Source organism: Nanorana parkeri, unplaced genomic scaffold, assembly GCF_000935625.1.
Source record: "Nanorana parkeri isolate BGI_ZX_2015 unplaced genomic scaffold, ASM93562v1 scaffold468, whole genome shotgun sequence".
NCBI lineage: Eukaryota > Metazoa > Chordata > Amphibia > Anura > Dicroglossidae > Nanorana > Nanorana parkeri.
This window is the reverse complement of record NW_017306736.1, coordinates 1,023,029-1,047,305: the sequence shown is the minus strand read 5'-3', so window position 1 is coordinate 1,047,305 and position 24,277 is coordinate 1,023,029. Positions and strand designations below refer to the sequence as shown.

Below are 24,277 nucleotides of genomic sequence, written 5' to 3'. Positions count from 1 at the left end.
TCTGCCAAAATTCGCTTCGTGTGTACCCTATTCCATCGGCAGAAACTGATCAATAGATCAACTTTTGCCAAAGGAATAAAAACGGCTCAAAACACTGTTCGTGTACTCCGACAATGCACACAAAGGGACATTCGTCCACCTGCGCTGTTCAGTGTGGATGGAAAATATAACAGATTCTTTCATTCACGCTTAGTTCAGCCTGCAGGTTGAACAAAGATTTTGTGTGTGTGTGTGTGTGTGTGCCCCCAGCTTTAGGACTTACATTTGAGAAATATTAAAATAGAAATGCAGATGCCAGGCTTTTAATCCTTTAACCCTTTGTTAGGACATGCAGTGTCCAAATCTACTTCACAAATAACAAACCCCTCACATTACAAAGAAGGAGAAATCTTAACCTTTAACGACTTGAAGACCAGGGGAGTTAAACGCCCTTCCTGTCCAGGCCATTTTTCAGTATTCAGCGCTGCAGTACTTTGACATTTATTCCGTCATGCAACGCTGTACTGAAATTAACTTTATATAATTTTTTTGGGACAGATAGAGCTTTCCTTTGGTGGTATTTAATCACCACTGGGGGTTTTATTTTTTTTTTTACTATAAAAACTGTAAAAAAGTATTGAAAACTTTGAAAAAAATAAAACTATTTCCCTAAATTATGAAACATTTATCACCCCAATTTTTTGGTAAAATATAAAAGTCGGGGTCGCATCAGGTAAATAGACACCAAACATGACAAGCCTTAAAATTGTGCGTGCCTGCAAAATCGCAAAAAACTCTACTACACACAAAATTGGGCATACGTGGCAGTTTAAAAGCTTTTACCGCTCATCAGTTTAGTGCTATTAGTGATTAATGGCCCTAAAATTATTGCTCACGATCTGATGTTCGCGGTGATATTTACCATGTGCAGCACAATGGGCGCAATAGCCGTTTTCGCACGTAGGCACACCTGATGCATGTTTGCATGTGGAGGCAGGGGACTTTTCCATTTTTTTTAAAAATGCGATTCAATTTTTCTCATGCTTCTTTAAATTTTTCTAAAACTTTTTTTTTTTTTTTTTACACTTAACTTTACTGCTATCACATAGGGGGCTAAGAAGCCCCCTATGTGATAACTGATTTACATGACAGAGCTGATTTACGTGACAGGTCCTCTTTATTGAGACATCAGGGTCTCCAAAATCACTAATGTCACCTATGGACCACCGGAAAAGCTGATGAAACAGATCTGCTTCACCAACTTTTCTCCAGCTCCAGAATAACAGCCGAATGCGGAAGTGAAGTAATACAATCACTTCCTGCATTCTGACACCAGAGAGGAGCTCAGAGGGAAATCGTGTACTGATCTCCCTCTGATCTACGGTGACAGAGCAGCCGCGCCGGTCCCATCCTTCACCGGATCTTGGGACTGGTGGGTGGGGGCCAGCTGCAAACCCGCACAAAACACAAGCGATTGGGCGTCTCTACAGACGCCGGAGCGCTTGTATTTAAAACAGCCATCGCCAGCTGTTTACATTTAACGTAGTTTGCCCACTTGTGCGTCTTAAAACGCCCACCCACATCTACAAGGCTCCTGTTCGGCCATTTAGTTACAGCCGTTGGACGGGAGGTGGTTAAGTAGTCAAGAAACACTAAGTAAAAGCAATCTAAAAAGCAAGAAGCCCCAAAGGAGGGCATGGATCTCAAAACTATAGACCAATGTCCTTCAACACTGATGTGAAGATACTGTCTAAGGTCCTGCCTAACAGACTGGGGGGGGTCTCCTCTCGACCTTGGTTCACCCTGATTAAACAGGCTTCATACGGGGTAGAGAATCTTGTGATAACACCATCTGTGCTCTGAATCTGATCCATTGTATTGAGTCTGATTCAGCCTCCGCTCCGTGTGTCCTGCTATCGACTGATGCCAAAAAGGCATTTGACAGGGTGGACTGGGTGTCTTGGAGGAGACCCTTATTGTGTTTGGACTAGGCCCCAACATAAGGTGTTAAGATTTCAGCACTCTATAAAAATGAATGCATTGCCGAGAGTCTTATTCCTCTTACAATCACTCCCAATTAAAATACCGCCCTCGTTTTTCCACCAGTTACCGAGTCTATTCCTACGTTTTGAGGGGAACAGCAGAAGGCCCCGGCTTTCATATAGTATCCTACAACGCAGTAAATGGACTGGCAGTTTGGGAATGCACGCATACTCTAAATGTGTGGGATCTTGTTAACAAACGTGGGGATCTGGCTCCTAGAATATCCCACCTAACACCGTATTGGTGGATACCTCTGGCTCCTGCCGGGTGAGCACCTGTCCTTTCGTTCTTGGGCATCAGATGCTGACGTCCATTTATGTAAATTTATGTCTGGAAATTCCCTTGCCCCGTTAGACGTTATGAGGGATAGGTGGGGTACCTTTCCTTTCGACTCCTGGAGATACTCGCAACTTAGTCACTTTCTTCGGCTACATGCTTCCTCCATCAGGCCTTCAAAACCACTGACTCATTCCTTTTGAGCAATTGTGCAATTCTAAGTCTCCTCCCAGTCAGACTCTTTCCCTTATGTATAAACTACTGCTGCAAATGGGCTCAACGTGCTGTTTATACTTTATTGGGGCGTGGGAACGTGACTTTCACTTACCAAATTCTCACGCTCGCTCAAACCTCCTCAATAGATACCAGATCCCAGGAAACTAATTACAAGGTGCTCACCCAGTGATAAAATATACCAAAACGCTACCTCTTTTTGTTGGGGGAACTAATGGGTTACCTGGCACGCACTTACATGTCCGGTGGGACTGTCTAAAGCTTAAAGTGGACCTTTGCCCATATCTTTAAAAGAACAACAAGCACACCTTTAGAAATGTTTAGTAAGGACAATCTACAAACACATACTTCTAGATAATTGCCGGCTTTGTATTCCTTGCATACCTTATCTCTCTTTTCTTCCCCAGTCTTCTGGCTGGGGCCATGTTTACTGAGGGCAGATTACTAGCTCTCCCTTTACTTCCTGGATTTCTGGCACATGTGACTAGACATGTGACCATAAGTACTATCCTTGTCGCACTCCTTACCGATATGTCCCTTGTAGTGGGGGGTACTCGCAGTGACTGCGGATGGCGCCGCGAATGTCAGCAATATTGTAGAAATGTCACCAGCACACCAGTCCTTTTAAGATAGCAAAAGCTTCATTTATTGAAGTTTTTTGTCATATGACCAAACAAGCGCTTTTGGGACCGCACAGGGTCCCTTCATCAGGCTTTAGCATTGACGACCATTGGTGACCATGCACATCATCTCAGGGGAGGAAAATGCCTTTCCCTGAGATCTAATGAGAATACAGATGAGATTTCCCAGCAATGCTCTGCTGATGACAAGGCAATACCCAGTGTGCAATGCTTTGGCAAACTGAAGTCTTTTTGCCCTTTCAAAGCAGGTATTGAATGCTTTGCAAGTGTAAGTATTTTAAAAATCACAGCATTTTAAATCCAACACGTCTGTTATTTTTAATCATCATACATAGAGGGATGCATTGGTAGAATTAGATTTTAGAGCGTACAGGTCTGCTTTAAGTCGTTTTGGCAAGACATACGAGAACAAATACAGCTTATTCTTGGCATGAATCTCCAGTTTACTCCTTCTGTTTTTTTTCTTCATTATCTGCCCTTTTCCACGGCTAAATATGAAACCACATCCCTACCACACCTCTTTAATGTGGCGCAACGGTTAATCCCAAGGTATTGGGAGAAGCCCCACGGTCACCTCCAGAGCGGAGTGGATCCGCCAGGTTTCTGATATTATGGGTTCTGAGCAATGGATTGCAAATTGTAAAAGGTAAATTTGAGAAATTCTATAACATCTGGGCCACTTGAAATCATTACTTTTCTCCTGACTTGCAGGATTAGATAAGACAGTACGCAGATCTGAAAGGTGGGGCTTTATCCTGGACCGAGGGGGCTCCCTCCCTTTAATGGTGCTACCATGCTCGACATTGCTACCAATACCTTAATCTTTATTTTCCAGCAGGTTGACATAGTTGTCCTCTTCCCATTCAGTCAGCTTCCTTATTTATTTCTCTTGATTGACTCAGGGTTTTTTTTTTTCTCTCGCTTCCTTTTCTTGTTTGTTTTTCGGTTCTCTTCTGATTCTAATGTTTGTCCTGATTGCATTGCACTACTCTTACGCATGCACCTCGTCTTTCCAGTGTTTTTATGTATATATTTGAGGGTGCCCATTCTTGGTAAAATGTTTTTGTATATCTGCCTTTTCTACTCCTAATGTTTATATTCTCTATAATGATAAAGATTGTATAAAAAATAAAAAATACAAGAAAAGCATTTTATACATTTTTTTTTTAGCTTGTGCTATGTGAATGGGAACATGCAACACATATAAAATAGATCCCAATTTGGCTGCAAAAGTGGAAATATACTTTAAGGTTGTTGATGCTCTTGGGTATCAGTGTTTGGATTAAAGTAAAGTACAATCAATCTGCAAAATATAAATAAAATATATGAAAATTAGAAAGGAAACTAAATATTAGCTTTATGTTTTCTTTCCTTTGCATTCCCTTTTCCTGCAATATGTTGCAGTTTTGTTCCTGCTGGCTTTTATGTGAATGACAATTTGCTGGGACAAAAAAAAAAGGGGGATTTTTGTACTTCTTCCTTGGAGTTCATTGATGGACACGACATTCATATACTTGAACTGTGGATTATACTGTTGCCTACAGGGAGGATTGGAAGCTAGGCACAAAACTGAAGTCCAACCCCCTTTTCTACACTGCTCAGTTGCTCAAGCGGTACAAAAACAATGGAAATAACTACACATGAGGTGAGGAAGCTGTGTCCTTCAACTGATTTTATGGTAAGTACATAAAGCCCAAGTCGCAGCCTTGCAAACTTGACACAGATGCCTGATGGGGAAAGCAGCACTTGCTGTCCTAGTGAAATGAATGTTGACAGAAAAAGGGAATCCCTCCTATGCTTCAACTTATATGCCTTAAAATGATATTAAAGACAAAATGTTTTTAAGCTATTCCAAGTGCTGATTAAATCACTTAAAATGTAAGCTAATTGATGCTTAAAAGTTTGAGTTTCTTGCAGAATCAGTTGGTCTCCTGAGCACTGGCCCTGATAACTTGTTGTAGACCAGAGGTTTTTGGAACCCTCTATAATAACAAGAAAGGAATCTGCAAACTGTAGAGCAGGGATAGTGAATTAAAATTCAAGGAGGTCTGGTGAGTAAAATTTTAATTGAGCAGAGGTCCGAATTGCAGTCTGGACAGAATAGTCACTCAGTCTGTGTACATACTGCCGTCCACCACTACAACGCACAGCTACTGGTGTGTTTCCAAGTAGTGCTGATGCATTTGTGAGCAGATGAAATTAGTCTGTGTAACAAGCCCTTCTAGGCCAATCCGGAGCAATTAGAATCACCAGAATGCCCTCTACCTTAATCCCCCAAAGCAACTGAGGTAACAACTTTAAGAGGAAGAAATGCGTAGATGGGTAAATATTGATCCCCCGATGTCAGCACAGCATCCCCTATCTTTGTCAACAGATCCAAGGATCTGGCTACCAACCTTTTAGGTTCCTTGTTAAAGAAGGACTTAATTAGGTCCACATGTGGCAACCCCCAACAGAGAGTGAGTTCCTGGAACTCCTCCAGATAGAGAGACCACTCTGTGGAATTACGTTGTTGTCAAATAAGAAAGTTCGCTTGCCTGAGGTAAGAAAATCCTGGCAGCCTAAGGTCATTATACTCTGTGTTCGTAGTCCCTGAATTGCCAGGTGAAGGTCTGTCAACTACTGGGGCTAGATAAGAAGGTTTGACGGGAAAAAAAAAGTGTGTGCAAGTGTGTTAGGCTGGGGAGGGGGGAGAGGAGTAAAACTTTAATTTTTAAAAATACCAACTTCCTGCACTCACACATCTGCTACATGTGCTCTACAAAAAAAGTGGAGTCACCCGGAGGTTGACGGAGATTTGTCAGTTGGTTCGGCAATCTTGATCCACCAAGGCCTTTTGCATCCTGCAGAGAAAGTGGTCTTGGGTGGTCAAGATGCTTTAGTGGTCCTTGGGGTCCCTGCTTGACAGCAGGAAAGGATGTTGTATTCTTACAGTGCTGAGTCTTGCTTATACAAGCCTGGGGACGATGGGCGCAACCCCTGTGATGTTTATGACTATGTCCAGCCATGCTGCAAGGAGTCTGTTAACCACAAAAGGAAAACAGAGAAGGGCTTTCCTACAAGCCCATTCCGTTGACCAACACTTCAACCATAGGGTCCTACACATGTGGACATACCGCAAACTGAGATGTCAAAAAAACAGGTAGCGCCTGTTAGGAGAAAATGGAATAGGTTACCTCCAGGTATAACTGCACTCAATTTATCCATAGCTATATATACTCCATGATGGATGCTCTCATACATTAAAAGTTAGGACCACACTACACAGAGGAGCCTTGCCAAGACATGGTGGCTTCCACATATTTTGCAAAAGCTGTTTTAGAGGCTAGCTGGTAAATTTTTGTGTTTGTACTGTGGAAAACCCTGCCATGTGCACCTTACTTTGAAAGCTAGTTATAAACTGATTTGTGCAGTTGCCAAATTTGTTTAGTTAGCAGCGTGAGACACACGTCTAGTCATCAGCCCACCACCTAGCCACGCTGTTCTGCCCAGACTAAGACGTACCACCACAGGCACTGTGCGAGGAGAAATGTGTTTTGGGCTCGTTATGTGTGGGCTCCTGGAAGCATATCAGGCAAATTAAGAAAAAGTTTCTACTAAATGATAATATACTATGCAAAATATAACTGCCACAATTTTTTGTCTAAGAATAAAGTTTAGGATCAGCCAAAATTCTTTTTGTTTTGGATATAATAGGGAAGGATTAAAACTCTGGTCTTACCGCTATCCAGGGCTCTCTGAGATTTCCCCTCACTTGCTGTTTCGGTGACAACAGTTTTACCAGACAGACAGGGGAAAAAAGTTTACACTGACAGAAATAACGAAAAACAAATGTTTTTTTATTTCTTTTTGAGTACGGTAACCCGTCAGCCTTTTATTTTCATTTGTCTTCCTGTTATATATTATTCACTTGTCTGGTGAATCTGTTGTCAATCTGACAGGTGAGCAGCAATCTCTCTAAGGAGCCCTGGACAGCAGTTTGAACAAGAGTTCTAATGTTATCCTACAAAAAAAAGGTAGCTGGAGTTGCACTTTAAACTATTCTTGCCTACAGTGAAACAATGGCACTCATACTGTCAAATGTCAGTATATTATTTATTTCCTATATACCTTTTCAGTCTCTTCCTCTAAATGTTTTTTTTCCAGTGGCAAACCAGAGCACCTCACCTCTCTATACGTTGCTACAGAACGGCTTGCTGGACAATCCGTTGCACATATATTTACAGAGGTCTGAGATAGTCCATTCTGTTCTCTTTCAGAAGTCTCTGTTTCAGGCCAGGTGCCCATGTTCTCCCCTTCTGGGGAACGATTCTTCTGCGGTGAGGCGAAAGGGTTGTAGTCACCACTTACATTGCGATGAGGTTGAGTGTTGAACTCCGTGTCAAAAGAAGAGAGCTGTTGGGTAACACCCAAGAGGCCGCCAGCTTCCACGCTCAGAATAACCCAGATGACATCTGAAGGGAAAGCACAATAAATGGATGAGTTAGGAAAGCCACAATAAAATGTTCATAAGCAAAATAAATGTGGCAATCTTTATTATAATTATTTACTGCATAAAAGCAAACAGTGCAAGAGACAACCACCCAAAACTCCTCCCCCCCCCCCAAGAAGCACATTTCAGATTAAACTATATTTAAATCAAACTTACCTTTCCTACTCTGGTATTTAAATCCAAAATTGTGATTCTTCCCTTCGGCTCCATCCAAATTTTATAATAGGCTACCCCTTTTAAACAACTTTACAGTTACAGGACTTCACACTTAGGCTCCAAGTTAAGTATCATTTAAAAAGTTAAACAAATGCCCATTTCCAATACCACCTACAACTAAACGTTGGTAGCGTTTTGCTTTAAGGCTGAACTTCAGGCTAAACAAGTTACAAAAATACAAGAGCCATGCGTATTCTTAATTAAATCTTGGCGTCGTTGTGCATTTCTCCCAGATCTGTGCAGTAATCCTTCACAAAACAACTCCTGCACCTTGTCTCCATATACAGGTGAAACTCGAATAATTAGAATATCGTGCAAAGTTCATTTATTTCACTAATGCAACTTAAAAGGTGAAACTAATATATGAGATAGACTCATTACATGCAAAGCAGGATAATTCAAGCCGTGATTTGTCATAATTGTGATGATTATGGCTTACAGCTCATGAAAACCCCAAGAACCCCAAATCCACAACCTCAAAAAAGTAGATTATTACATGCAATCAATAAAACAAGGATTGTACATAGAACAATATCGGACCTCTGAAAAGTACAAGCATGGATATGTACTCAGTACTTGGTTTGGGCCCCTTTTGCAGCACTTACTGCAATTACTTTTACACAATATTCTAATTATTCGAGTTTCACCTGTAGGGAGGTTCATGTATAAAAGAGCAGTCACTGTTCTTCCAACTGATACCCAAAAGGTGTTTGAAGGATGTGATAGTTACACAAAAAACTACCTGGTCAGTCATTTAACAAATGATTCTAGAAATCAGTAAACTAAACCCTGTAAAGGGTAGGATCCCCTGCAGAGGTGCTAGGGGTACTAATCCACTAGGAATAATCTAAAAAGAGTAGGAAGAGGCTCTATCCTCCATAGATAGTGTAAGTCTTGGGGGGCTTTTGTGGGACCTATCTCACTAAGCGGAACTATGCAGTGGGGTAACACAGAGTATCCTGCTTGCGGATATCTTATTAAGATGCATACTTTATCAGATGAAGGGATCTGCAAACAATATTTTAAGTGTAGGAAGAAAACAGTGGGGACACATATGTCGTACCCAACACAGTTAGGTAAGGTGTTAGTTACTACGTCAGAGGGGAATTTTTCATTTTTCCAGAAGTGGAGAAGTTGAAAACTCCAGATAAAGTTCAGCAGAGGTCAGAGTTATAACTGACCAACATAAAGGTCCTTCAACAACTTGAGAAAATACATATTCCATGGAACCAGACTCAAGCAGTAAGGAAGTGGACACATCCATTAGAAGAGGAGGAAAAGAAAAGGGGATCATTCCCACGCTGATTGGTATATGATAGTTAGTGGGACTTGTTGGTCCAAAAAAATTGTAGAAATGTCACCAGCACACCAATCCTTTTAAGATAGCAAAAGCTTCATTTATTGAAGTTTTTGGTCATATGACAAAAAACTTCAATAAATGAAGCTTTTGCTATCTTAAAAGGATTGGTGTGCTGGTGACATTTCTACAATTTTGCTGACATTCGCGATGCCATCCGCGGTCAATGCGAGCACCCCCCATTACAAGGGACATATCGGTAAGGAGTGCGACAAGGATAGTACTTATTGTTGGTCCAAAAGACACTCAAAAGAATTGAAAAGTGCTTGAGAAACAGCATTAGAAGGGGGTATGTGAAATGGAGGTCCCAAAAATCTTAACGTCTACAAGAGGTAAATGGCTAAGGATCTCCTATACTCAAGGGATGTAGATCATATAACCGTTGGTTTAGCAGCAACTGCATCAGTATAGGGCAAGGACTCTTAGAGAAGGTGTCCTGAGCATTGCGCAAAGGGGATACAACAAAAAAGGGAAAACACTGAAGAATCTGGCTCCCACAAAACGATGGAATAGAAGGAACTTATCCCAGTCAAAAAAAATAGAGGCAAGTCAAAAAAAGATTGCATTGCCATAAACACAAACAGAATAGCCGTGGGCAAAACAGACATAATAGGCCAATGGAATGGAGTAAAAAAACTCTGGGAAAAAATGAACACAGGTGTAAAGTGTCCACTCCAAGGGGGAGAAGTATTTTTGTGGTACCTCAATAGAAACAAATTTAATGCAAGGGAAGAAAGGAATAGAAGAGGAGAGGAAAGAAGAAAACAATCGGAGGCCAAAGAGGGGACGCGATAGGTAAAAGAAGGGAGCATGCGAAGGAGGAGGAGCAAACAAGGGAAGGAAAAGAAGGGGAGCTATGTCTATCCCTCTGGTGCCCTTATTAAACTACATGCAGTTACTATCAGATGGGGATACAGGTATGTTGGAAAGCAGTAGGAAACAAATACTCTATCCAGGGGTTCCATGGGTAGTATGTTTGTTAAGGTTGATGACAGGAGCATCTACAGTAGGCAGAGACCACTTGTCAATAAATCCCCTTTCAAAGGAAAAAAACCCAGTTCACATGGTCAGTAGAACGCCATAATTGAAAGGTTATTTCCATTTAGATACAGAGTGTAGTGAGAAGATTTTTGCATCTATAATAGATCTAAAAGACTAATACTGGAACAACAGCCTTATCCTCCACCTGTAGTATAGAATGCACTGCATCCATCCAATTAGCAAAAACTCCATGTAAATCTGAATCATATGGAACTTGCTAAAATACAGGCTCTTTGTTAGAAGGCTGTGAGGATTCTTTATCAGAGATAGTAATAGGAGCTTTAGGCACACAGGTGGGGTCAAGTAGGTTCAGAAACTGATTCTGTCGTAGGTGGCACCAAAGCACAATAGATGTCAGGATCAAGAGAACACAACACCTCACCTAGCTGATGATGTCAGCGCTCAGTCTTGGCCATTAACGATGTAAAATGGCATTGGTGGGAATTTTTTGACAATTGTGAGGTAGTTCCCAATGTTTCAGCCCAGCAGACCTAACCCAATATTTGAGTCCTCAAAGACTGGGTCACTTCAAAGTCTGTGCCTTGGCTCCAGAACTGTAGAGCACTCTGCAGCTAATACAAAGGTCACTTGTACAACCCAATGCCCAAATGTCTCATTCGAGGATAGTCTCGTCACAACCAGAGGCCTACTCACTGCATTGGTCTTCAGAGATTAGGTCACACTAAAGGCTGCGCCACAGCTCTGGGCCTGGAAAGCATTCTGTTGCTGACACAAATGTACAATCTAGAAAGTGCCACAATCCAGAGCCTAGTGTCTGAAGGTCACATTCCAGGCTAACCCAGCATTTTTTCAGTCCAGCATGGTCCAGATACAGCCTCTGAGGCATTTGCTGAGGCTACACCGATCAGTTTAGCTGCTGTGTAGAGACTAGGTCAAGCAGCATTTTTGCTGAAGAAGAAGTCTTGAAGAAGTCACCGAAAAAAGAAAAAGATCTACAGACTATCTTGGTTGTCGAAATAAATTGAAAAAGCTAGCAAATCTAACCTCCTAGGAAACTAGCAGAATCTGAGGCATGTCGGTTGGAGGTAAGGTTATACAGGGGCTGGCTTGACAGTGTTTACCTGCCAGTGTCCTCATAAAAGGTGACAGTATAACCTAAATGTCTAAGAATTACGACATTCCTGTGTTTGCAATGGATGATAAAGAGACCTGTAGTGCGTGGACCCGAGGACCCCTTCACAGTTCTGCTTCCTGCATGGGCTATGTGTAACAAAGTAATAATGTCACCACTACTTTTACAAGAAAATATTTGGGTTTGCAAAGGCTTCTGGTGCCCCCGAATCAGATTTAGACACTTTGAATCTAATAAAAAAAATGTTTAATTGTTTTTGAGTCTGGAGTTAAGCTTTACAATGTGTTGGATTAGTAGAGAATGAAGACAGGAAAAAAAACAACTTATTTTCTCACCTCCAAAATACAAGCCAGTTGCAGTACACATTCTCCACTGGCCCTGATACATGCCAGGCTGATTAGGGCTGCACATTGGCACACTGACATCTGTCATCTCCTGTGTGTCTAAAGAACGCACCAATACCATGTTTACATGGCCAAACTGATCACCTCCCACATACCGCAGACATACACCTGGTGGCCATGCCTCGGATCCTAGAAAAAGACAAAAAAAAACAAATAATTGAAAAACTTAAAACTAATTATGCAAGTCAACAAAAAAATATCCCTTTCCAGGTTTCAAATGCTGCTCAACAACAAGATAGGTTAACTAGCTTGAACTAAGTACATTCTTAAAAACTGCATTAAAAAAAACCCTCACTACAGAACTTTACCTTTAATAAGGTTGTTCTTTAAAAGAGAACTGTGGGGCAACCTTTTTTTGCCCATAGTTCTCCTCAGGGTTACAGGAGGTCATATACTGTGCGGAGTAGGGAGCCATGACATTCAAGATGGCTGAGTGGTGAGCAGAGCCGCCAGCTGTCAGATTCAGGATCGCCGGTGGCTCTGCCTGTGCGTGCCGAGCTGATCAGGATGGAGAGCGGGAGGATCAATAAATATATGTGCAGAACAAACACTGGAGTGGTCAGCTGATCACTCCAGTGTTTGTAAACAACTAGGGACACGTAGTACTAGGTGTCCCTAAATATGAATCAACAAGAAGTTCTTTACATCACTTCCTATTCATTCATGAGTTTCTCAATGGGTGGAAGCACTCTGTATAGAGGCTTCTATCCATTCATAACTGGTTGAAAGTAAATGTTTTATTACCTACAGATTCCGAATGAATGGGAAGCCTCTGTACTGAGTGCTTTCCATTCATTTAGTGCTGAGGTTGCAGAAAAAGCAAAGATTTTTCATGAGGAGTGCGTCAGGAAGATAAATGACAAGAAGGCGGCAGCATGGCTGTCTTTTGTGGCAGTTATACAAAACATTCTTGGTAACAAAAAGGCAGATAACTATGAGGTTCTCATTACTAGAACGCTGTTGGGTTTTTTCACTCTCGGGTGCAACATGAGTGTCGAGCTCCATTTTCTGAATAGTCACATTGATCAATTCCCCGAGTACCTTGGGGCTGTTAGTGATAGGCAGGGAGAGCGCTTCTATCAAGACCTCATGTGGTGATACATATTTTACTCCACACAAGTGATTTTTTTTGGTCCTTTTTCAAAATGTATGCAGATTGTGATGCACTTGCATGTTTTTGTGAATACATAAAGAATATCTTTGCCAAAACTGTTGTTTAAGCCCAATTTTAAAGACTGCATGACCATAATTTTCTCAGATATTGGGAAAAATAAGAATGTTGAATTCCAAAAAATCTAGAGCTTACAGAGAAAAACTAATTTCAGATTTGAATTCAGTACACTCAAATTAGGTAAAAACAAGTGCTGATATCAATGCAACAAAAAATGTGTTCCCCAGTGTAATCATAGGCTAAATGAGTTACCTGTGTTTTGAACTCTCCAGGTTTTGGTAAACTGGGTGTCCGGAGGCACAGACTCTCCTTCACCAATGGTTACATCTTCTACAAAAGACATGCAAGGGATATTGACATTTGGACTCTCAAAGTCATAATATGCCCCGATTGCTGCCTGTAAGTTCCTGAAAGATACAAATACATGCATCATCATTATTATTTAGTTTTAAAAAAAATGTGATCAATAAACTACATGGAACAGCATAAGATATGAACACATGTGAACAAAATAATAATAATAATAATAATAATAATAATAATAATAATAATAAATAAAACAAAAAAATCCACACCTTTACTAGATGTTGATCCAGAATGGTAGTTTATGGCCTCATTCAATTCATACTAAATTCTCCTCATCGATACCTACTTGCGTTTTTCTTTTAAGAGACCAGGTCTGCTTGACCCACTCTACAGATCTTGTCTTATATCAAATGTAAGCTTGATGGGTTTATGTGGTTGGGATGGACTCAAGTATCCCTTTTGTGATTTTGAAATGAATAAGCTCACCTTTACGTTGCCTTGGCAGTAGCCTAAAAAATGATAAGAAAAACACTCCCATCTCTAGCTCACCCTTTTTCTATCTACCCATATTTTCTTATGGGTATGCACAACAATGCATACCTAAATACAAAAACAACAATGTAATATACAGTAAATATTGCAGCTTACCATTAAGATGTGACAGCTGCATTAGTTTTTTTTATTGTTTAAGCTTTTTTTTGCTTGGTGATTCTACCAACAACATACTTCCTGCCCTAGGATGACAGTGACTCATGATTTGGACTACAAACACCTCCTCCTCTCCTCATCTTCATTACACACAGAGTTGTTCTGTAGTTTACAAACAATAGCTATGAAAGCCAATAACATTGTTTGAGATTTGAGTTCAATCCATCAGAAATTATAAAGAACATAAGATTTCTGACAGGATCAATAGGTATTTTCTGTTTTTACAGAACTAAGACAACTGTCACATCTAAGAAATGGTAAGCTGCAATATATTACATTTTTGTATTTAAATATACTTTGAGAAATGCATCACCATCCAAACCATAAACAATTTCCAAGGCATTTCTGGTCCAATACACAAACATTCAGGATCTAAGCATCTGCTGCTCCAATGGGAGGAGAATAGCTTCCAGGGGAAAAAAAGAGAGAGTCTTGAAAATCTGCACTTTTGAACAGCAACAGGCAGTTTAGACAGTCTTACACATCATTAGTCCACCACAGTTGGTTAGTAAATACATCAGTATGGGATTTTATTAAATAAAATATATTACACAGCTATCAGTAAGCATTTTTAATCATTTAAAATGTTGGTATATGTCTTACCGTGACCCTGAGGAGAACTATGGGAAAAATCCAGAGTTAGAACTTACCGGTAACTCTATTTCCAATAGTCTTCCAGGACAGCATCATGAGAGATGGAATCTCCTCCCCAAACCACAGGAAACACGTCACTAGGGCTGCAACAACTAATTAAATTGATTATATTCAATAATGAGAAGTGTTGGCAACGATTGTAATCAATTCGTTGATTTCCGATTAGTTGCCGCCGCACTGCTCCTCCGTTCTCCTCCCCGCTGGTGCTGGCTTCCCCCCGCTGCCCTCCGTACCTGCACTGCCGCCCCATGTCTCCTCTTCCCCGGCCCGTTCCTCCTCAGCCCCACCTCTCCTCTGCATCTAAAGGGCTGGGAGCCATACCCAGCCTGCTATTGGATATTTTAAAATGCAATAGGCTGGCTATTGCTTCCAGCAATAAAAAAAAAAAAGTTTAAAAAATAAAAAAGTTAAAAAAAATAAAAATATTGTTTGGGGTGTGTCATTTTCGAAATAAGTTTTTTTTTTCTTCTTATTTTACAATTCACATTTTTAAAAATCCATGAAACTAATTAAAATGTATATTCTAATACATACAATTTTATATATAATAAGGTGGGAAAAGTCATTTTCAGCCTGACAAATTTTGCTGCAGGAGGTGCGTTGCGCTGCCATTCATTTCAATGGATCCTAAATGCACCTACTGTCCGTATTGTGATCGCCCGCACTGGAAGGCACGGTACTGCAATTCCCTGCATTCCAGTGCAGTGCGATTTTAAAAAATGTGCATACCGGTTTATTCTGAAGTAAACTTTGTCTGCAGCACTGCATTTGTGTATTTTATTTTAAATAAATGGACAATATACATTTTTATTTAATCCGATTAATCAAAGTTAACTAATCGATTATGAAAATAATCGTTAGCTGCAGCCCTACACGTCACCCAACTAGCCTTTAAAAGGCCCGTCTCCTCTCCAGTCCCCAGTCATCATGAGAACCGAAAAAAAAACTGGAAAAAAGAAAAAAAAACAGACAACACCACCAAAAACCTCAAAACAATAAGCATTAATGGGTGGGCAGCTGCTGTCCTGGAAGACTAATCAGATTTTTTGGGAAACTTTAGCCAAAAGGAGCATCCCATGTGGGAGTCTTGTTCCAAACTAAAGCGGGGTAGTCATCAAAAGGAAACCTCCACTTGAGATTGCTAGACCTGAGGCTTCTTTTCTGGGTCTGCCCATTCTCTAACAATTGGTTCTAAAAGAATTTTAAGTGCAGGAAAAACTATAGACTTCTTTTGTTGTAATCCCCGATACATGAGATCGTGTCTGGATAGCCGACACGTTCTTCTTGTATTTCCAAAGTACTACCAATGGCAGTAAGTCATCTACATCTTCTAAAGATAACTTATACCTGAAAGCACTGGAAGCGCCATCTTGGGTACTTAAATCCTCTGATGACTAATACATTATAGGAGGGACCTGGTTCACTTAGATCCTCCTGCTCAGACACTCCTAAAGACTTCACAGGACCAGAACCTATAGGAGTGGGCAATTGAACGGTACTGGTACTAGGTTTAAAACCCTCCAATATCAATCTAAAAGATTGAAAAGTAAAAGACAATTCCTCCTTAACCCTAGCCAAGAGATTACTGCAAGCTGAGGTGGATTCCTCTTTAAAGAGATTGTCAATACACTTTTGACACAAAGGTTTTGCATAACTGGAGCTTCGCTTGATTGCGTAAACAGCGCACTTCTTCTTAGATGCCACCTTAGTTTTATCTGAAGCCTTAGTCTGCCAAAAGAGAACCAACGAGGAATAAGATCTACTAACTCAACCTTAAGTTAAGGGTGCGCCTCAACACCAAGGCGCCCTACACCAAGGGACAAAGGTCAGAGGAAACAGGGAGGTGAGACTGCAAACAAAATCCACCATACCTGAGCTGGGCTGCTGCCAGAATGACCGGTATCTGGTGTTGTACACGACTGCAGAGGTAAAGCCGAATCTAGCGGAGCGTGCTGACAGACAAATACCACTGGCGTTTTCTCAGGCACTACTGAGAGCTGCGCTGAATATGACAAGCAAGGCCCTCCCCTTCCCCCTGCGCCGAAAGCAAGGGTTGAAACGGATTAGCCTCGCCGCCCGGAAATGACGTCACTGGCACTCGAAGTGACGTGCACAGCCAACCAGTCTGGCTGCGGAATACATCCCGAAGCCACAAAGAATGAACAAACCCCTCTGACTGGCAGTCACTCGTGAGCCAGTCAAGGGAGCTCCATCATTCCAGTCCCGGCCCTTGATGGGCACCGAAGGAGGAAAGGAAGCCAGCATACCCCCTGCCTTGCTAGGAGGACTAAATGGTTCCAAAACCTACAATTGATCTCTGATGAGCCCATACAGACAGTCAGGCAGATCCACTCAAAGAGGGAAAACCCAGGGCAAACCGTTGCCACATGGAGGTTTCCCCAGCGTTCCAGTGACGCGCTCCCCAGTTTGACCGAGGAAACACAAAGGCCGAGGGACAGGAGAAGAGGCTGGCCTTTTAATGGCTAGTTGGGTGACGTGTTTCCTGTGGTTTGGGGAGGAGATTCCATCTCTCATGATGAAGACGTTAATGGGAAGAAAACATTGCCCCATAGTTCACCTTTAATGCAGGTTGTCAAACACACCTTTCCATTCTTTTCTATGGGGGCTAATTCACACCAGGAAGCTACTGCGTATTGGGAAAAATAGCAAACGGTGCATTTTTGGAGCATCAGTTTGCATTTATTACACTACAGACTTCAATGGCAGTGCACGAAAACCAAATGTGTTTTCCTGCAATTTAGCGTATGACAATAATCCCCACAGGAATTTACAAATGCAACTTAGCTCTACTAATTAAGGTGTGTCTTGTGTAACTGAAAAAACTTGGCAACTTCACCAATCTGTTTGATTCAAAGTACAATGATTCATAGGGTCAAGGTAACATACTAGTAAAGCAAGCCAGCCATGCAAATATGCAGATGTTATTTAGCAAATCATCAACACAATCAGTAAATGAGGGAAGACTGTTAGAGGGCTTCAAGATGAGCAAGCTGGTAAAATAAGGGACTGTATACATAGGTTTTTGTTTGCTTCACTGCTTTTCTCCCCATACAAACTAATGATAAAAAACAGCCTGATGCAGATTGGAAGCCAACAGCAGGTCAAATGTAGGGCTGCAACTATTGATTATTTTCATAAATCGATTAGTTGGTGATTTTTTTACGATTAAATCGGATAAAAAAATAAATACCATCCTACCTTCCTGGCCAAGCTATTTTTCACTATTTAGTGGTACAGTACTTTGAGACTCACATTTATTCAGTCATGCAACGCTGTACTGAAATTAATGTTATACTATTTTTTGGGGACAGATAGAGCTTTTTTGGTGGTATTTAATAACCACAGGGGTTATTTTTTACTATAAGAAAAAATTACCGAAAATTTTGGAACCCCCTCCCCCCAAAAAAACCCTGTTTTCCCTACTTATGGTTGTAAAACATTACCCAATTTTTGGGTACAATATAAAAGACGGAGTCACGTCGGGTAAATAAGACAGCAAACATGTCAAGCTTTAAAATTGCATGTGCCTGCGAAATCGCAAAAAACTACCACAACCAAAACTAGCCATAGGCGACAATTTAAAAGCTTTTACTGCTCATCAGTTTAGTGTTATCAGTGATTGATTGCTCTAAAATTATTGCTCTCACTCCAACATTGCAGTGATATGTAACATGTGCGGCGCAATCATTGCTTTCGCACGTAGGCGCACCCGACGCATGTTTGGGTGTGTATGCGGGGGCAGGGGACTTTACATTTTTTTTTTAAATAAGCGACATGCTAAGAAGCCCCCTATGTGATAGCCAATATACAGTGACCAGTCCTCTTTATGGAGACATCAGGGGTCTTTCAGATCTCTAATGTCACCTAGGAACGCTCAGAGAAGCTTATGAAGCAGAGATCTGCTTCACCAGCTGCTCTCCGGCTTCTGAAGCCGGGAATGACAGCTGAATGCGGAAGTGATGTAATATACATCACTTCCCTGCATTTAGTGAACGGGAAGGAGATCAGAGTGAGATCATGTACTGAACTCCTGTCACAGAGCCGCTGTGCCAGTCCCGGGCCCGCACCAGGCATAGCAGAGGCCACACAGATAATATAAGCGATCAGGAGTCTCTACAGACACCAGAACGATTGTATGTAAAACAGCCATTGCCGGCTGCTTACATTTCGAGCAGATTTCCTGCTCTTGCGTGCCGCCGCCTAGCGGCGGGCACGAGCGGGATGGGAAAGGACGTTTAAAAACACCCACCTGCATTCAAGAATCCACCGTCCGGCCGGTTAATTTAAAATAAGATACACAACTGCAGTGTTACAAAGTTTACTTCAGAAAAAAAACTGCAAGCAAAATTTTTTGCAATAGCACTGCACAGTACTGCAGTACCGTGTGTTCCAGTGCGGGCGATCACACTGTGGGTGGGATGCGCGTTTGGGGTGCCATTTAAATAAATGTCTCTGCAATGCATCTCCCGCAGCAGAATGTGTTCGTCCGAAACTGAAAATTATTTAAAAAATAAATAAATAAATAATTGTATTGTAAGCACATGGCGCTTGTTTAGCTTCAGCCAGGTAATGACAGGTGCCAGAAGCAAGATTCCACAGATGGCAGCTGAATGTAAATACAGCAGGTAGTGGGCTGGTGCAATAGCCAGCCTGCTATTGGCCATTGCAAACTGCAATAGCAGGCTGGCTATTGCACCCACCCACTGCTTGCTGTGCCCTACTCCCAGCGTAGATGAGAGAGGGCAACTTTCCAGTTACATGCTGACAGCACAGAGCCAGGAATATTGTCAGGATCCATAGCGTTGCCTGATTGACAGCTGCCTCTGCCTCTCTAGAGCCAGAGCCAACTGCGCCGACCCCCTCCCCTATCTGTCCCTCCAGTTAGCACTGGAGGAATAAAGAGGTGGGAGGGCGAGTCCTTGCGGGGAGCAGTGACTGACATGGATCCGGTTTTCATGGCTGGAGCCTGTCTTCTTACTAGAATGGACCGGCCATTAGGACAAGCACCCCCTAATGGTACGGAAGGGAGCACCATCATTTACCTGAGGGCTGCACAAGAGCAATGAACTCTCTTCTGACTGAGAAAAGAAAGCTGAACTAACCGTTAAATATTTGTATTTTTCCACGATTCTTCCTAGCCATATACTTTACCATTTAAATTTGGCAATTATATAATTTCATTTTCACTTTCAAGTTTTATAAGCAAGAATGTCAAAACACTCAAAAGTACCAATTTCTTCTCTATGTAAACATGGTAAAACGAATACAAACGGCATGGGTCAGCCAAAATTAACACTGCAGATCACCTACACAGCTCTGCTGGAGAGCATCAGGAGTAATCTTCACACAACTGCTGGATGTGGCTCGCATCTAGTACTCAGGTGAACATAATTGAGATTCCAAAATATATCATCTATAAGCCTAGCCTATATCAGCATTTATTCACCTGGGTAATCCTATGAACAAATAGGAAAAGCACGCAGAGATGTAATTCACCAGATGCAATAAAAAAGGAAAGAAAAAAAAATAAACAATACCAACATACATGCACAGGGTTCTCACCAAACCTGAATAGAATGAATAGAATAGAATGTACCAATTACTTATAAATAAATCAAATTAATCAATTTCCTCTAGTCCCAATACAGTTCCAGATACATCAAAATATATAACATATATAACAGTCTGTCTAATGCTCCAAGAATCCATCACCAAATGACATCTACTGTGTTTACATCCCTTCAGACAGCAGCTCACCTCCCAACCTTGGAAAAAGGTTTCAGAACACTGGTCCCCTTATCCACTGAGCAGGGTTGTACCCAAGACTGGAGGCGCTCAATGCTATTAGTCTCTCCTCCACCACCACCATCTGTATCCAGATAATTATGAATTAAACAAAAACACAATTCATAATGTACTCCGTGTTAAACCAAAACAGGATTTTATTGCAATCTACTTACATTAAAATGCATCCAAAGTACCGCATTAAATAAAGAGATTAGCCAAGAATATCGACAACAGAGCTGTGTGCTCTCCCTCCTGTGTGTCTGCTTGTTACCGTCACAGAACTCCGCCTGTTCTCTAAAGAGGACCAAATATGGCGGATTAAATTTGGTGGAGGATTCCCACAGCACTTCAAAGACTGTTATACTGTATATTTTGGTGCATCTGGAGCTGTATTGGGACTACGGGAAACAGATTTATTTCATTATAATTAAAATCGGCATATCCTGTGATTTTTTTTTATATTTTTCGTGCATATTTTACATTTGGAATATTAAACGTATTTTTCGTTGATTATATTAGGATTTATAGATATATGTTATATTTAAAGGGCTAGAAGGTGGGAGCACGACGCATTTAGGTTTTATTTAGCATTGTTTAAATTGGTTATACATACTGATTTTTGTACTTGCTGCTTGATTTAAAACAAACACTTTAAAGTGACATTAAAGGCAAACATTTTTTTCCCTCCCCCCAATGCTAATTAAAGCAGTTACCTTAAATGATGTCTCCTAAGGCAATCATCTTCTTTCCTGTCGTTTTCAGCCTTCTCTCCAGCGCCGCTGCGGGTCTCCGATCCAGCGCTGATTCCTCTGTCCTTGCTGGCACTTCCTGTCCCACGGTGTCTGTATGCGGGTGCACGCGTCCATAGACTTACCTTGTGTCTCTCCTCGTCGCCCAGCCGAAAATCCGAACTGCGCATGCGCCCTCCCCAAGATGCTTTGCGGCCGCCCGAGAATGTTCAGATTTTCAGACGGGAGCGTGTGGGAAGACACAGGTAAGTTTAAAAGCGTTTTTCTTTTAAACTTTTTGGATATATCTGCTGCCTGCTAGCAGTAGCAGGGGTGTGGAATTCGTATCGCCCGATGCCTGGGACATGTAGTTCCGGGCACCGGGCAAGTGGTTTTTGCGGGCTGGCTTTCTTTGAGCGCCGAGAGCGGCACTACGAGCGGGGGGCGTGGAGCCCCGAGAGCGGGGACGGAGCGGGGACGGAGCGCCGAGAGCGGGGACGAAACGGTTGAATGAGATGGTGACGGAGCAGAGGGCGTGACAGAGCGGGGGGCGTGGAGCAGTGACGAATCCGGATGGTGGAGCTGTGACAGGCTCTGTCACCTCCCCCAGCCTCTGTCCCCGGCGGCCGATGCTCGTTCCTATCACAGGAGTTCTAGCAACAGTGCTATGCTAGAACTCCTGTGTTGGAGGTGACAGGGTCAATAAAGAGTACCTGTCACCTCCAAATGCTATTACACAGGGGATTATTATTCCCTGTGTGATAGCAATACAATAAAAAGTTTTTTTTTTTAAATAGTTAAAAAGAAAAAGTAAAAAATAATAATTAAAAATGTAACTAAATAAAAATGTAAAAAAAAAAAAGGCGATTAAGTAAAAATAATAAAACAAATGAACATTTTTTACAAAGTAAATAAAAACAGAAAAAATGAAAACCAGCCCCACTGCCCCCATCTGCACGCGAATAAACGTGCAGTGTTTTCAACTGCAATCGTGTGCAACCGCACGGGCAGGGCGGTATTGCAGCAGGAAAACGCGCAATCTGCCTGGCATGACTGGGGTGCCATTAGAAAATAATGGCACTGCCAGCGCGATCGGCAGTGGTGTGCGATCTGTGACTGCCTGGTCATCGTGCACGAAACCGAGCGGATGGCTGGGTGGTCACGGAATCTCACACCACCGCCGATCGTGCTGTCAGTGCCATTATTTTCTAATGGCACCCCAGTCATCCGCAGGCAGATTGCGCGTTTTCCTGCTGCAATACCGCCGCGGGCGATCACGGTTGAAAACACTGCGCGGTGCATGTCGTGAAAATAGGTACATCTACCTTTTTTTCAGCGATTGCCACGCAGATATAACCCCATACATGCGGATGCAACCGCGGTATGCCACCACACACGATCGCACGTCCTGGGAATCCCCAAGTCTGCACCAACCCTAGAGGGTAAATTCACTTTCCCAAGTAATTTGGGAAAATGGAATTACCCGCACAACTCTCCCTCCCACTATACTTACCTTTCAGCAAACGGTCCTTCCCGTCCACCAGTACGGGTGTACTATCTGTACCTGTTCCATGTATTCTGAATTTTCGCTTGCAAATTGCAAGCACTCGTTGGTCAACGCAGTCACCTGACGGCACTGACCAATGAGAAGCGCTTCTTAGCACTACTAAACACGGTTTTGGTTAAAATTATTTTTTTTGTATCAGGACAAGTAGATTGTCATGAGGGACAAGTAGATTCGGCTCCCGCTTTAGTCCTTGGACAAGTAGTTTTTTCCAAAATTTCCACACCCGAGTAGATATATGCAAAAAACTGTGAGGGTTTAGAAACCCTATAAGCAGATTTTTTGCTCTGTTTGGCGCGAGGTCATATTTGATACATTATGATAAATGAGGTTGCACAATCAAAATGTATTCAACATGTCATGGCTTAGAACTTGCAGCCAGGAAATTGGGGACACTGCTGATCGGCATCAGTGATGGATAGCAAGTTTTTTTAAAGTGACACTAAACCCAAGTTATTAAAATAAAATTAAATACCTGTAGTTGTAACCATCTGTGTTCCTATTAGCAGCAGTGTTGGACACCACGTCCATAAAAATAATTTAAAAAACTGCACAGCTAAAACTTATTTTCCGAGGGTGGCTACTTTTAATCCACATGGTCCCAGATGGTTTTCTATCAATTCCTCGGACTATAGTCCGTGAGATTGATAGAACACCGGCACAAGAGGAGGAACAGGGCAGGCAGGAGGAAGAAAGGAGCAGCAGCGGGGGATTGCACAGTCACAGTGGACTCTCCTCTCCACTGGTGCGGGCTGCAGTGGTCTGTGTCCCCCGCTCACCGGCCAATCAGGTCTGGCGACTTTGGATTTTATTGAATCTTCTATCAGTATCTAACTTTGGAAGAGACTGGGCAGTAATTTTAGTGTCTGCTTCAAAGATGCAGATCCAAGGATGAAATTCCAGTGATGCATTGAAAAAATAAACTCATCAAGCAATGGCAGCGTAAAAGTTCTCAGCATTGTTCAAGTGGCAATCTACCATGCATAAAATGTTGGCAAAATGCACTTGCTGCGTGGAGTTACTTCCCTTAGATCCTGTGAAGTCAGAGAATATAACATGATACTAGAAAGGATGCCTGAATAACAAGCTAGGAAGTAGGAAAAGATCGGTCAAGTCGATAGCATAATATAACAAAATATATTTTGATGAGACTGTATCAGAGAAGGTAGCAATAACATTGTGGGCAACAAAGGAAACACAATATGCCCCTAAGAATGTATCACTCACCTAAGAAATGTGTATTTCATAATAACAACGGTGATGAGGTGAAAACAGCTTACACTTTTTCCAGTTTGGCCTGGAAGCCGGACTCCCAGCCAAACAGCATTGAGTCGTTACCCACTACCTGGCTTCCTGATTCGAAAGCTGACTCCATGTTCCCTCACGGCACTGACGGTAAGAGAAAATCTGCCTCTGACCAGAAGTTCCTGTATCGGAGCATTTGGACAAGTACGAGTACTCGCACCAAATAGGCGGTATCTGCACCAAGTATCGCTGCATCCCTAAAAGTAACCAGACTTTTATTTAAAATAAAACACCAAACTTGCAAAAAAAACATACTA

The 24,277-nt window shown here is 41.9% G+C and overlaps 1 protein-coding gene across 1 annotated transcript in view; it reads right to left on the bottom strand.

The window, feature by feature from the left end:
- The window catches only part of CUNH6orf106 (chromosome unknown C6orf106 homolog), a 37,226-nt gene that overhangs the window by 6,898 nt on the left and 6,051 nt on the right, over positions 1-24,277 (bottom strand). Inside the window, exons 2-4 of the mRNA XM_018560601.1 lie at positions 13,200-13,354; positions 11,708-11,905; positions 7,341-7,627 (exon numbers count right to left, since the gene is read on the bottom strand). Coding sequence (XP_018416103.1) covers positions 7,341-7,627; positions 11,708-11,905; positions 13,200-13,354 — 640 coding nt within the window. The remainder of the gene's footprint in view (positions 1-7,340; positions 7,628-11,707; positions 11,906-13,199; positions 13,355-24,277) is intronic.